Source organism: Danio rerio, chromosome 12, assembly GCF_052040795.2.
Source record: "Danio rerio strain M-AB ecotype USA chromosome 12, GRCz13ab, whole genome shotgun sequence".
Lineage (NCBI taxonomy): Eukaryota > Metazoa > Chordata > Actinopteri > Cypriniformes > Danionidae > Danio > Danio rerio.
Window position 1 is genome coordinate 36,277,605 of NC_141032.1, and position 16,504 is coordinate 36,294,108.

Sequence of the window (16,504 nt, forward strand, 5' to 3'; positions counted from 1 at the left end):
TTCAGAAATGTGTTCTTTGGAAATACTAAATAGGAAAATCATATTAGCAGCCAATGACTGTCAAAGTATGACATTGTTCACGGTCAATTAAATAGAGCTAACGTTTTAAAGTCATACTTGCATGTGATTTCAGAGCCAATATTTAATGTAGCATGGCACAAATAGTAACTAGTCAAAAATGAATGAATGTGTGAAATATAAAATATATTTATGAAGAGTTCAGTTGCAAAGTGCCAGGTTTCCATTGATAATGAACATTTTTCACAGCCTCCTTTGTTTATGTTGAGATATTTCACTTTAAAGACAAAGGACTTATTCCTTGCCATAAAAAGTGATGTTACTAAACATACACAGAGAAGCCTGATAATAATGCTCATTTTAGAGGTAAATTTCAGACGGCATTTAGAGAATTTTTCCATCTAAACTTTTCATTTATAAAACTAACTTTACCCTTACCACAGCTGTATATTTTATGCTGAAGAATGCAGTAATGGAATATTAGATAGGGGTTAAGTTGTTTTTATATTCGTAAATTCGTTCATTTTGGTACAGTGACAACTTTACAGTGACAGGCTACTGTAAATATTGGCTCTGAAATCCCATGCAAGAATGACTTCTGCACAACATTAGCACTATTTAACTGACTGTGAATAAAGTTGTACTTTAATAGGATTTGGCTGCTAATATGATTTCACTATTCAGAGTTTACAAAGAAGAGTTTTATGAAGTTATAATATTAGCGAGAAAGTCTGAATATGCGAATATAAAACCAACTTTACCTTAATGAATATTACTGCATAGTTTTTGCACCTTATTTCATCAAAAGTTATTCGAAACAATAATGTAGATACTTACAGTAATTCACATTCAGTATGCTGTAATATATAATATCAGTTGATATCTACAACACAAGAGTCCACAATATACTATAAACAGTATACCTACAGTTAGTTTCACATCTAAACGTCCATCTGCACATAGTAAGTCAACCTATTTCAGTCAATAAATAAATAGGATATAGGATAATTGAAACACTATTATAGCAGGGCAGAAAGAGTAAGTAACAGTGCAGGACAGATACAGTAATCTGTACAGTTGTTGAGGTAGTAACTAGAGATCTAACAATACATTTTCTGTCCTCTCATTCAGAAAGGTGTAGTTCCACGATAAGACGAGCAACAGTGCAGCACAAGGTCAGCACTAGGTGCTGCTTTCGTTTGAGATTGATTGTTATTCATTAGTTAGCTATACAACACTCTCATAATTACATGTTAATAAAGCTGAAAGTTAGAATACACTAACACTTTTCGAGCTCCCGAATTAGACAGTATTTCTAGGAATAATAAGAACATTTCTGCGGTCGCATTCTAGTCAGTTCAGTATGTTTTGCGATATAACCAAGGAGTAGGAGAGTGGAAACACCTGTGGCCGGGCAGCAGTCGACGGGCCCGGGCAGGACTCACCTGATTCACCGCGGCCCGACGTCCCGGCTCTGTCCACGATTCAAACGGGTTTGCGCAATTATCCCGAGGTGAAGAGGAAAACCACGCCGAACGGTGAAGGTGAGCAAGCTCGAGCCGTGTTTACCTCGCCTTCGAGGTGTGTGTATGGACACAGCGGTTAAGGATTATCAGTGAAGTGTTTCCTGCTGCGCTCACTGCTGATTTGCGCTCTGGCTCCTCCCTGAACGAACGCCTTCCGGGACAGTTCAGCACGCGGCCGTTAGGGGTCGCGGATTTATTAGAGCACAGTTCATTACAATATATCATGAAATGCTGACGTATACACTTTAAGTACAGTAGCACCCCCCAAATGCGCACACACACACACACACACACACATGTACTGCCTTAATAATATGTAAACAGATTTTTAGATATTTAAATATTTGAGATATTTAGTAATAAGTTATTATATGTATATCCTCTCACACATCATTTAAAATTATGTATCGTAAAAAATGCTTCAATTACATGAGTGAATTCTACAACAATTACAATACAAATATAAATATTTAGTTATTTATCTTTATTTTAGGATTAAATAAATGCCTTGCAGGACATGACATGTTTAATTAATTGTTACCTGTACTTATCAATATAAATAAAAGTATGTGATTATTTTTTAGACTTTAAATAAAATAATAAATAATAAAAACTTCTTGTTGGCAAATGGGTGATTCAAAAGGTATTGGCAAAGTATATATTGTAAAATGACAATGTATTAGTATTGTGAGGCAGCCTGTTAATATGTTGCATCAAATGCTTCTTCATCTAAATATTCCTGACCAGATTTTTAAGCCCATAACTATTGTTAGACTTTCAGTGATTTTTAGTGTCCGTTTTCTGTAAATCATGGTAGAGCTGTGATTGCCATTCTTTTTTCCTCACAGAAAAACAAGTAAACAAATATATATATATATATATATATATATATATATATATATATATATATATATATATATATATATATATATTATATATATATATATATATATATATATATATATATATATATATATATATATATATATATATATATATATACATATACACATACATACATATTATATATACATGTAATTGTATGTAACTATCATATATATCATCATATAACTATGTAATTATCACTGTAATCATCGATGAATGAACTCTGTTAATGCAAATACAATTCTTTTGCCATTTATTAAAAATGTTAATCATTGTGGAAATGCAAGAAGACGCATTGGATAACAAATTTGTCATTGATTAGAGAAAATTTATTTGGATTAGTGTGTTGATTAATAATATGAATGTAAATGACAGTCAATTTAAATTATACTTCAAGTAAAAATAAATCTGTTTTAGTACTAAATTAAATCATAAGTTGAGAGCTCGAGCTCCTTCTGATGGGGTAGTTATAAAGAAAGTGGGAGATCCTTGGTATTTCTCCTATATAGAAACAGAAAAAAGTATTCATTAGTTGGCATTCATCGGTTTCATTTGGATGAAATAATAATTCAAAGAAACCCAGAGCACAGTTGAAGTCAAAATTATTAGCCCTCCTGTAAATTTTATCATAATATTTCCTAAATAATGTTTAACAGAGTTTTTCTCAGTATTTCCTATAATATTTTTTCTTCTGGAGAAAGTCCTGTTTGTTTTATTTTGGCTAGAATAAAAGCAGTTTTTAATTTTTAAAACCATTTTAGGGTTAATATTATTAGACTCCATAAGCAATATCTATTTTCGATAGTCAGAACAAACCACTGTTATACAATGACTTGCCTAATTAACCTAGCTAAGCCTGTCACTTTAAGCTGATGTCACTTTGAGCTGAATACCAGCAGGTATGGGCCAAACACATTGAAATGTATTTTAAAATAAATACCAAAAACATAAATTATAAGTGTATCAAAATAAACTACAAATGACAGCAGCCACAAAAATATCATATCAAATATCAAAAAATATCAAAATAAAATACTGTATTTTGTGTTTTGAAAATACTGCAAAATACTTCTACAAGGGAGCATGACATTTCATCACAAAACTTCCATCAATAGTCCTGTTGGATCAATCCCTTCACCATTAAACTGACTGTAAAACCAATGACTGACTGACATTAAACTAGTGAAGTAAACAATGTTTGATAACAACTTTTCTCTGCCACTTCGTTGACCTAAAGGGGGAAGTTGTGCCCTAACGGTTAGTCATTTAGACTTGTATATAAACCAGTAATTGCAGATAATGAGTCAGAACAGCACTATATCTGTAGATTATGTTTCCACCTATTGTGTGGCCAGTACAATTGACATCATCTCTGTTCAATGATTATTCAACCTCTTAAAGCTCTTTTATTTTAAGAGGGTGACAGGCCTATATGAAGAGTTCATTTAAATTTGTTTGTTCACAGAATACGTCATAAATCTATTTTTTTTCCCCAATCAAACTCTTTTATACTCAATGTAAAAACGTGAAACTACTAAAAACTCTGCTGCTGCTGTTGTGTGACGGGAGTCTGGAGTTTTTGAGGAGTCTGAATTGAGTATTATTAAATATTTGTGTTTTATGTCTTGTGACATATTGACATCTTTATGCAGTCATCTTTCATCTTCATTAATTAGCTATACAGTGCACCTGCAGATCAACTAGTGCCATTGAAACAGCAAATGAAGAATTAAAGGTATCGCCAATGTAGGACTTATTTTTATGTTGTTTGTCTTATAAGAGAGTTATAGACTCGTAGTTTAGACTCTTAAAAAAGCCAGTACAAAGTATTTGCATTTCTACCTACAGCAGACTGACACTGATGATGTTCTGAAGCTCCTCATCCTGTTCTTCAGGACTGAGATTTTAGTCCATTATATTTCTTAAAGGTTCAAGCAACCCTTGAGTACTTTTTTTGAGATTTTAACATGTTAAAATTTTAACGTGTATGTGTTGAGCATCAGTTTAGACAATGCTAGCACATGTTGGCTGCAATTGTGGGAAAACTGGATAATTTTGAGCTTTTGTCAGCTAATTTCATCTTCCGGGTTCAGAATGATTTTTGGGGCGGGATCAAACGTGGTGACGCAAAACTGCAAGTGCAAAGATGATGCGTCGGTTTCTCATTATTATTCATAGCTGAGTTTTCTTATCCTATGAGACGAGCCTGTTTCTTAATTATTCATGACTGCAGTGCTTTCTGAAGGCAAGACAGACCTGCCAGTGCCAAGCTCTGAGACTCTATATTAATGACTGGGTGAAACCGCATCCACGGACCCCACACAGTATTCATGAAGTGTCGTATGTGTTTTTCCATGATCCACGTGGTTTGTTGCAAGTTTTTCCCTGCGATGCTGTCAGGGCCAATACAGCAAAGTCGAGAGAGCAGTATGAGAATTGGAGAATGGCGGACTTTGTCTTTTATCAGTGGAGTTCATAGACACATTGCCGTGCTGCTGTGTTTGCCTAAATCCTCTAGATTACCAGCAGGGCCAACGGTTAAAATAGACAGGACAGGAGACCTGCTGCACTGAGTCTGCATTCAGACCCGGGGATTGAGGGAAAAGTCCTCATTTAGTGTTTACATAAACACGATTATCTTTACAATTGTAGAAATTGTAGTTGTGTGTATATGAAATTACAAATAACAAATTTAGTAGGGCATTAAATTACTGTTTATTTCTTTGCAGTTTAACTTTGTAAACTATAAAATCATGCGTCTCCTGGCGGTTTGTGTCTCATTTTGTGAGCCGACTGACAACAGTTGTTTGCTCCCCTCCTTCTCCCCTGCTCTGCTGGCCACGCCCACTCCTTCCTCTGATTGCGGAGCTCCACGCCCATGATGGTGCATCTTTTGAAAAAAATCTGAGGTAGACTTGAACCGAAAGTGGGGGGTTTCATGGCCCTTTAAGCAAAGATGCTCAATTGTCCACTATAGCCATAATATATTTTTGGGTCTTAGCATTGCTCAGTAGCTATTTTCAATGGTTGCTTACTTGCTCCTGAATATACCTTCACCATTCGTCTGGTACTTTCTTTAAGCGTAATTTCCATCCATGCTCCCATCTCTGACCACCTTATTAAAAATAAATCAGTTTAATGTTCTGATCTCAAGCTTAGTCGAATAACTGAGAAAGCACCAATCAGAGGCCTCATTTTTGTGATGTCATCGTCTACTTCTTGTAAAGTATTTTATGGTTTTTAAAAATAAAAAAATACAAGACACTAAATTATTTTGATACAAAATATTCGCCCATTTTCATAAACCCTATCAAATACAAATGACTAAATACTGTTTTGTATTTGAAATACGAATTTGAAATACATGTATCATAAATACTGCCCACCCTTGAATGCTAGTATCTTTAAAAATATCTAGCAAAGTATTATTTACTGTCATCTTGGCAAAGAGAAAAGAAATCAGTTATTGCAAATGAGTTATTAAAACTATTATGTTTAGGAATGTTTAAAAAAATCTTTGTTAAACAGAAATAGGGAAATAAAGTATACAGGGGGGCTAATAATTCTGACTTCAGCTGTATCTTAAACTTGTAAAAACCTGAATGTGTTTCACTGCTCTCTCCGTGGCATGAGCCTGAAGCAAAGTAACCGTGCATCCACCGAAGCCTCCCCCTGTCATCCGACTCCCAAACACTCCATCAACCTCCAGCGCTGCAGACACCAGCTCATCTAACTCTGGACAGCTGACCTCGTAATTATCCCTACCACAAACAATATTAACCCCAGTTAAATAATGCATCATTAAAAGCCATTTAACTGACAGTTAACCCCAACGATCGAACAATTAAGTCAAGCAAACAAGATTTCAGTCACTGTGAAGCGCTTCTAATCTCAGGATGCTTTCACAGAGTCATGATAATCTTGCTTCGATTATAAATGTTTACCTCAGAGAATTGTGGCTCTCCACCATCAGCCTCCCAAACTCTTTGTAATCCCCTTGCTTCAGTGCTTCAGCAGCTTGAGCTGTGCGTTCGATCTCCTCAATCACATGACGTGCCCGTCTGTATGTCACACCGTCCAATCTATCCTTGGCAGCTATAAATAAATCACAAAATATGCATGTTTTATTATGTATCTAGACAGTAAAGCTGCAGTCAAACATTGATGTTGGATAGAGGGATAGTTCACCCAAAAATGAAACTTTTGTCATTTACAGTACCAACCCTTATTGTTCTAAACCAGTTTGAGCTGAACAAAAAAGATGATATATTGAAGAATGTCGGTAACAGATAACCATATTTTTATTGTATTCCTCAGGATTTTTTAGTTATTTTTAAGAATGGTTACTAGTTTTCAACATTTTTCAAAATATCTTCTTTTGTGTTCAACAGAAACTCATAAGGGTTGGTATGGAGTCAATCTAGGATCAACATTCATTCAATTATTTTCTTTTTGGCTTAGTCCCTTTATTAATCTGGGGTTGTCACTGCGGAATTAACTGCCAACTTATCCGGCATATGTTTTACACAGTGGATGCCCTTCCAGCTGCATCCATACACAATCATTCACACTCATACACTACGGACAACAAAAAGCCTATCCAAATTACCTGTACCACATGTCCGGAGAAAACCCACGTAAACGTCGGGAGAACATGCAAACTCCACACAGAAACGGCAACTGATCCAGCCGAGGCTCGAACCAGCGGCCTTCTTGCTATGAGGTGACAGCACTACCTTCTGTGCCACTGTGTCGTCTAGGGCCATATATACTTGCAAAATAAAGTTTTGCAAACAAACAATAAAGTATTGAGCAAAAAATAATTAAATGCAAATCTCCAAAAATCGTAATTCGAAAATTAATTTTTGAAAAATGAAAATTAATTTTGCCTTATAAAAATAAAGAACTGCAAAGGGAAAATTAATTCTGGAAAATAAAAGTGAAACAAAAAAGAACCACAAATAAAAATCAAGCAATACAAAAAAAATTATAAAAGCAATGCTAAAAAAACTGGGTTGCAAATATTTATAGTTTTTTTTTTATTGCAAATATTTATATATTTTGCTTCTTTTTTTTGCACTGCTTGTTTTTTTTTGCAGTTCTTTTTTGTTTACAAACTTCATTTTTATTTCTCAAAACTTAATTTTCCCTTTGCAGTTCTTTATTTTTGTTAGCAAAATAAATGTTCAGTTTCAGTGGTTAGCACTGTCGCCTCACAGCAAGAAGGTCACTGGTTCGAGTCCCAGCTAGGCCAGTTGGCATTTCTGTGTGGAGTATTTTTCTTGTGTTCATGTGGATATCCACTGGGTGCTACAGTTTCCCCTAGAGTCCAAAGACATGTGTGCATGTGTGTGTGTGAGTGTGTGTGTGTGTGTGTGTGTATGGATGTTTCCCAATACCGGGTTGCTGCTGGAAGGGCATCCACAGTGTAAAACATATGCTGGAATAGTTGGTGGTTCATTCCGCTGTGGTGACCTCTAAAATGAAAACTAAGCTGAAAGGAAAATAAATTAATGAAAGTTTTAACACATTGCTAAAATGACACAACATGAATTTGCATGAATAGCTAACATGCTAGTATGTTTAGCACATTGCTAACAGAAATTAACATCTTAAAAACATTATGCTAGCATGAGTAGCCTATAATTATTGGTTTTATCTGATCTTCCATCTTAATTATAGCTGGTTATAGATGGCCTGACTGGTCTTAACTGTTTAGGCTGATAGACCAACTATCTGACAGCTAAAATCAGCCGAACACTATTTGGTCAAGCTGAGAGACTAGTTCGACCAGATTAAACCAACTATGTTTCAAGATCACTGTTAAAATGCTGCATTCTACAAAATTTCTTCATGTTGTCCCAACTTAAATCGATTAACTTAATTGTTTTTGCTAATTTAAGTGAATTGAACATAAAACAATTAAGTTCTCCCCCCAAAAATTTTAAGAACTGAGTGCTGATTTAGCTCATGTTAAATGAGTAGTTTGAACAACCAGCAAAAATCTTTTTTAAGCTGGTTTCAAATGTTTTAGGACTTTGATCACCCATATTACAAAAACATTAAGTCAGATAAGTTAGAAAATAAATAGTATACAAATACAGATCAGACAGAAGTTTGCTGCCAAGTTTGGCAAGTCAAAAGAGAAGATGCATCTAGAGATTTGCTGCCAGAAGAAGTTTAAGCAGCTGAAATAGCAGATCGGCATGTTGACTTTCTCAATCCAGCATAATAATAACATTGATTAAATTGATTGTATATTATTTTAGCTATACCCACAGTCCAAAGACATGCGGTACAGGTAAATTGGGTAGGCTAAATTGTCCGAAGTGTATGAGAGTGAATGAGTGTGTATGGATGTTCCCCAGAGAAGGGTTGCAGCTGGAAGGGCTTTCGCTGCGTAAAAACACATGCTGGATAAGTTGGCGGTTCATTCCGCTGTGGCGACCCCAGATTAATAAAGGGACTAAGCCGAAAAGAAAATGAACGAATTCATTTTAGCTATACATTTTGTAATCTTACCCTCCAAGTCTTGCAAATTAGCCTCTCTTAGACTTTTCTTGCCCAAAATGGCTGCTGCTTCCTCACATTGTTTTCGTCTGGTGGGATACTCACTGCCTGTGAGCGAATGTCTAACATTTGAGTTAGTGATCAAGATTACAAGTCCAGGGTCAGCTAAAGGGACAGCAGTGGCCTCCAAAGATCTGAAAATATTGCATGATATGTTTTAATAAATATTTAAGCATATATAATAATAATCTTATAAACATATATATACACAAAGTTGAAGTCAGAATTATTAGACCTCCTTTGAATTTTGTTTTCTTTTTTAAGTATTTCCAAAATGATGTTTAACAGAACATGGAAATTTTCACAGTATGTCTGATAATATTTTTTCTTCTGGAGAAAGTCTTATTTGTTTTATTTCAGCTAGAATAAAAGCAGCTTTTAATTTTTTAAAAACCATTTTAAGGTCAAAATTGTGAGCCCGTTTAAGCTATATGTTTTTTCGATAGTCTACAGAACAAACCATCATTATACAATAACTTGCCTAATTACTCTAACCTGCCTAGTGAACCTAATTAACCTAGTTAAGCCTTTAAATGTCAGTTTAAGCTGTATAGAAATGTCTTGAAAAATATCTAGTCAAATATTATGTTCTGTCATCATGGCAAAGATAAGACAAAACGGTTATTAGAGAGGAGTTATTAAAACTATTATGTCTAGAAATGTGTTAAAAAACAATCTTCTCTACGTTAAACAGAAATTTGGGGGAAAAAAATGAACAGGGGTTCTAATAATTCTGACTTCAACTGTATATACACAATTCAGCAACTATGCGTAACTGATGAATTGTAATTTGACAGAAGAATTTTGATTTCCAAATCTACTTACCTGCAGTCAATCAGCAATGCGTGGCCCTCTTTACCCAAAACAGACACAAACTGGTCCATGATGCCGCAGGGCACCGCAGCATGAGTGTGTTCAGCCTGCTGACAGGCCACTGCCTTTGCTATCTGATCTCCATCATCTGTGGAAGTTTCAAACTTGGTTTTATCTATAGTGTATACTTAGTGTATACTACACTTATACTGTAAGTAGGGCCAGATAGAATCTGTGGACTTTTTTTGTTATTTCTGCTGAGAATTTTGTTAAAAATCTGCAAATTTATGTGGAATGATTTCGGTAGTTTCATAACTAAAAGCTTAATATATTACATAAAAAATAAAAGCTTTTTAACTTTTGTTTAATGTTTACAATGCAAGTCTGTCATATAATAAATCTACTAAAAGACAGATAATATTACTTTATAAACTACATTGTAAATAAATTATATGAACATTTTCATATTAGTCAATAATTATACTGAAATTAACTTAAAAACTGAATAAATATAAATTTACACACATTTACACAAGTAAATAAACAGAATCAATGATGGGCTAAAAATCTGCAGAAATCTGCATGTGCAGATTCCGTGTGGGTCTACTTATAAGTAAATAAACTACTCATCATTTAAAACACTATGATGCATTGTATTTTCATAGTGACAGTGACTTCTCTTTAAAAACATGAGAAATATAATCCTGAACATCTTGAAGTCAGTTTCAACAATGCTTGAATATTACAAAAAGGTTTTACCTGGACACAACTGCTGCAGAAAAGTGTACACAGCCACTTCAAGTGAGGCAGAGCTGGACAGTCCGCCTCCTAGTGGCACACTACTCGCTATTACAGCTCTAAAGCCAGGAATGGGGTGTGCTGTAAAAGAAATAATATTGTGAATGTTAAAGGGGATCTATAATGCAAACATCACTTCTATAAAGAATTTAAACAGTTATGTGGCAACAGCATGTGAATATAGCCAGCCTCTTATGGTATAAATGCATTAATCATTTTTATAATCACAATTCATAAAAACTGTAGAAAAACTTTGATTGACATTCTCCCTTTGTACATGTCATCAGAGGGAAAAAGCCCCACCCATTAGTGAAGATCTCTCCCTCATTAGCATAAACAGCCCTAAGTGAGAAGCAGCCATCTGCCATTAGAGTTTTCACCTGCTAAAAATATAATATCAGCGACTAAAAGGATTATAAATGTTTTTAAAGATGCACAAATGAACACTGTACTTTTGTAACCAAAACCAAAATACAGAAAGCCACTTGTGTCTATCTGCCGTACAAATATTAAAAATGTTCATAACATCATGCAATGTCCGCAGAAGTTGTTTTTGAAGAAAACAAGCTGATATTGGGCCTGTTTCAGTAAGGAGATTCAACCAACTCCGAGTTTAAACTTGAACTCCGCAGAAGTTAAATGTCCGAGAGATTAAAAACTCAGAGTGAAGCGTTTTTTCTCACCTTAGCCTTAGTCATTCATTGCCTACATTTTAGTCAAACAAAGAACAAAGTTATGAGAATGACTTGTCCTTTTTTGGGAACATTACAATTATATTCATTACTATAGTTTAAGTTTTAGCTTTAATATTACTGCAAAAAATAAATAATTAGTTGAAATTCACTGGCCTTCGACAGGGATATGTACTGTAACTAGATTAATGGGATTATTACTCATTTTGAAAACTATTTTTAGTACTGCTTACATTCTAAATGTCACATTTAAATCTTTTAAAAACTCCATTCTAGTCTGCGCCAGTGGTGTAGAGGTTAATGCATCGACACATGCACTCACGGCAACCCAAGTTTGATTCCCGCCTCACGGTCCTATGTCAATCCTTCCCCTCTCTCTGCTCCCCATGCTTTCCTGTCAATAATCTCTACTGTCTTAAACATTAAAGGTGAAAACCCCGAAAAAAATTACTATAAAAAATGAAATTTTATCTTAAAGTGATATACGTGTTTAAAAGTGGAAACCTTAAATTAAACATTTCCACAGAACATTGAGTTAAGTTTATATCTGCATTCTTTTTTTGTCAAAATTGTTGTAGAAACTATGCAGTAGACTATTTTATGTAATTTAATGCAATTACATCTGAAATAACTTCAAAATTACGGCCATTCCCCACTTTTTCAAGTGAAAAAGTCAATAAACGTCACAAATTACATTGCATATTTTTTCATTCATTCATTTTTTTGTCGGCTTAGTCCCTTTATTATCCAGGGTCGCCACAGTGGAATGAACCGCCAACTTATCCAGCAAGATTTCACGCAGCGGATGCCCTTCCAGCCGCAACCCATCTCTGGGAAACATCCACACACACATTCACACACACACACACCCACACCCACACTCACACTCATACACTACGGACAATTTAGCCTACCCAATACACCTGTACCGCATGTCTTTGGACTGTGGGGGGCACCCAGAGGAAACCCACACGAACGCAGGGAGAACATGCAAACTCCACACAGAAACGCCAACTGAGCTGAGGCTCGAACCAGCGACCCAGCGACCTTCTTGCTGTGAGGCGACAGCACTACCTACTGCGCCACTGCTTTGCCTTGCGTATTTTTTATTATACTTAAATATTTAAATGCTTTAAATATTTTAAATGTAAACTTGTATATTAACATGAGCAGCTATGTTTTCCCACACTAACTGTCTCTGTTTCACTGATGCAGTCGTATTGCTTATTTAAAAAAAAAAATGAGGTCATATTTGCTATAACTTTGCATAAGCACATCAAGTTCAGCTGGAAAATGATATGCTGATCTCTTTTTTTCAGATGTTGCCATGGTGACTCGTAATATCTGCGCTCCATTGATAATGACTTTTTATAGTTGCAGTGTCTGCGCTTAACTCTGAATTAGTCTAATCAGACTTGATTGACCTAACTCAGATCAGCTGTTCTGAAACCGAAAACTCAAGAGTTTTTAATCTCTCGGTAAGTCAACTCACAGTTCAAGTTTAAACTATGAGTTAGTTGAACCTCCTTACTGAAACAGGCCCCTGTTTCTGACCAGGTTAGGTTCACAGAGTAAGTTACGCTGAGTTAAAGTTATCTCTCTTAAACCTGCCATTTTGAAATGGAAAACACAGGGTTTCTCTCATTTCAGGGCTAATATACTCGAGTTTTCACTTAACCTTCTTTCTAAAACCGGGTCATCATTATCACTGTTTGCACTGGCTCAGTCCCGCTTGTCGAAAAGGTAGGTAATACACATAGGCTGTTAACTTCCATACCATTGCATTCATTTCAGAAGTGAACCGGACCAGAGTTCATGCGAATCGTACCCCAGACCACCTCTTTCAGGCAGACTCAAGTACAGTTTGCAGGTGCACACGCGAGTTCAGAAGATGGCGTTCACCCTAGCTAAACGTATCATACTTTGACGTCAAAAAAAACCCTGGTGAGGACCAAAAGTGCTAATGTGAAAGCAACCAAATACTCCATTCTTAAGTATATTCAATCTTTATTTTCTTCAAGAGCAACAGTAAACATGTGTTCAACAACTATTCTGCAAGTGTTGCAATTATGGATACCAGAAAGCAACACTGCATTAAGAAGTTACTCAAGACGAGTTCTCAGCGCGGGCCCCTGGGGTCACATTTAGTGCTAGAGACAGACTAAATCTACACTTCCTCATTACTTCCCCTTTTTGCCAGATAGACAAAAAATTATTGCAAAAGATTACCTCTGTAGTGCTGTACAACTCCCTTTACATAATTGGCCCAGTTTGGCTGCCCTCTTAAAAGAGGGGTCAGTTCATTGGGGAGATCAAAGTCCACCAGCCGGGGCTCATCAGCAGCTTCAGTCAGAGTTAAAACACTGCACTTCTGGCCAGACGTTTTACTGCCCACCATGACCGTCACCATCGGCAAGGCCTGCAACCAGATAGATAGTTGTAGTAGTCATTCATTTTTACTGCCATTTCAGCAGCTTAAAAGCTAGCTTTGTAGCAGCAACAAACATTACATAAACACAAGCAATCGGGAAAAGAACAGCAAAATAAGACAGCAAGGTTTCAAATTCAAATTAACATTATAACAGATTTTCAGTGGGCTATTGCTAGTTTTGACTGGAGAGGAATATCAGTTTGTTCACATGATTAATTCACAGTTCTAAGGAGTGTGTAAACTGCTCATGCTTGTCAATCATTTATCAATGACTGAAAGTTGAAACTACACTGCAACTGATGATGAACAGAAAAAATAAAACATGTTACCTCTTCCCACACCCCAACAATCAAGAATACATAATTATATAATGTTGTGGCTTTGCAATAAAAAATGTCATTATAATGGAAGTCAATGGGGTAAAAAAGAGCCACTAACATGATAAAAGGGTAGTCAATTAGTCCAGGGTGTACTGTTTAGTTTTTGAAAATCGTCAAAGCATTTCTCCACACTATGTGTCAAATTAAGATTTGTCAGCAAAAGTCATTCCATTTGCTGAAACACAAAGAAAGTTGAGGCCAAATTAAGACTCTAAATCACCCCAGAGTGGATGAAAACCTCCCAAACAGCACATAAGAGTTAAAAAGATATGGAAAAGACAATCAATAAATTCCATTGCTCAGGATTTCAGTACTGCGGGTAATGATATTTTATATACCGCACAAAGAAAAGAAGAGTTGATAATAATTTTACCATGTAAAATGCACACGGATAAACCAACATACAAAACGTGCAATCACACTTCACATAAACAAACATTTGATTTTTGTGTTTCACATGTGTCCAAATAATTCCCATGTGATTTTAATGTGTTTAACACTTGTTTTACTCACATTCCAAACATACTGCAGTGAAATAGTCAATATAATTTAATGTCATTGACAACAGTATTTCATTCTTCTGTTTCAAAATCGGTTTGTACTTATAAGTGTGATATTCTGGGTTCTTTTCCCAGTATTGTGTTGCATCTGGAAGGGCATCTGTTGAGTAAAACATATGCTGAAATAGTTAGTGGTTCATTCCGCTGTGGCAACCCCTGAAAAATAAGGGACTAAGCCTAAAAAAAATGAGTGAATGAATGTGTATTCTGGGTTCCAAAAGAGAACTTTTAATTGTAACACACCCTAAAACCAGAAATCTCACTTGCAAAATGTCTATTTTTTCAATGTGTTCTTATTTACTGGTATATAAACTCTTGTCTGTCTTATTTTTTTGAGTTGTGTCCTGGAACAGGGTCAAACTCTGGAGTGACATCTTATCCAGCTCTGGTTTCCGACTTCAAAAGTAATTGGAACACATATAACTTCATCACAAGCTCCAGAAAGTTCAAACTGAGCATATGTGGCACATTTATTATAGCTGTTTCATGTGCCCTATAGTTCAGATAGTTGCTGCTTCAGATCATAAAGTCACTCATAACAAACTTAACAGATTATACACATTTTTTCTCTTGGTTGAAACAACGTTTGCCTGCTTTAGGTTCATCAGTTCTTTTTCAAATATGTGTTGATTAAACTGGTAAACAATCAAATGATTGATTGAATTTTTTTTTAATTTTATGTAAATGTTGGCTCATGATGACTACTATTAGGTGAGTCACCAGTTCTTTGTGAATCGATTCAACTGATTCAACACAAAGAACGATTCGTTCACGTTACCAATAATCAAACATTGCTACTTCACACACAGTAGTTGACATATTACGTCGTTTTTGTTTATTTTAACAACACTTGAAGTTAAATGGCATTTAATAGAGGAAAGAAAAAAAATATTTACCATAGGGAGGACAAATCCTTCATTATAATCTGTGTGTTCTCCGATTAAATTCACCCGTCCTGGGGCGCAAACCGCGACATTAGCATCTTCACCAAATGTGCCCCGATACACACGACGAGCTTCAGAGACTAAATCTGCAACTTTTTTAATTTGACAAATGTTTGCCATTGTTGTGCAATGTTTCAGTTATTTCACATAAAATCCAAGTAATTCTTTGACAGATTTTGAGCAACTGAAGAAATGCAAATTAAATCGCAAGACAACTCATTTAGCAGCCGGAGAGAGTTATAAACTGAATAAAACTATATTAATCCATAAGATTCATACAGAGGAATAGAAACCAGTAGGTCAGGAACAGACACTTCCTACATACACAAGCTCCTGATTGGTGCAGAAAGTCATATGACACGTTTTTCAACACGCTGCACTGTCAATGTCCTGTTCAGAGCTGGATGCAATGTAAGCAAAACTCTCATATTTGTAAAATGTCATTATGAAGATCATGAAAAAAAAAAACGTAATACATAATAATGTTTTAAAGTCACTATAAGATGATAATAAAACAGTAATAGCAATAACCTTGCAGAAACAAATATTATTTAAAAAAAATTCAAAATAAAGAATATATATACAAATATATTTAATAAAATCATGTCTGGAATACAGGTTATTCCCTTTCATTCATTTAAACTATTCACAATTTTTGAAGCATAAATTAAAAACACATTCAAGATAATTTCAAAAACACGAATTTACAAACATATTTAAACTAATATTAATGTATTGTCATTGGACAAAATAATTCATATATCATTTGTCAATGTTATTTCAATTAAAAAAAATACAGCCAAATGACATAAACACAAACACACCACATGTCACTGCAATATATATATATATATATATATATATATATATATATATATATATATATA

At 35.0% G+C, this 16,504-nt stretch overlaps 2 protein-coding genes across 4 annotated transcripts in view; both read right to left on the bottom strand.

The window, feature by feature from the left end:
- llgl2 (LLGL scribble cell polarity complex component 2) overlaps positions 1-1,640 on the bottom strand; it is a 57,052-nt gene extending 55,412 nt beyond the window's left edge. For 2 of the 3 annotated variants that reach the window (XR_015503606.1, XM_087275441.1), the window contains exon 1: positions 1,464-1,635. The gene's annotated coding sequence lies outside the window, so the exon portion shown is untranslated. 3 annotated transcript variants of the gene reach the window in all.
- Positions 1,641-2,736: 1,096 nt separating this feature from the next.
- On the bottom strand, positions 2,737-15,944 carry galk1 (galactokinase 1). Its single transcript, NM_001006002.1, is given in 8 exon segments — positions 2,737-2,930; positions 6,028-6,190; positions 6,374-6,524; positions 8,952-9,133; positions 9,825-9,960; positions 10,572-10,691; positions 13,532-13,721; positions 15,570-15,944. Coding segments are annotated over 8 exon segments (1,182 nt in total). The 5' UTR covers positions 15,738-15,944; the 3' UTR covers positions 2,737-2,858.
- Positions 15,945-16,504: the final 560 nt, after the last annotated feature.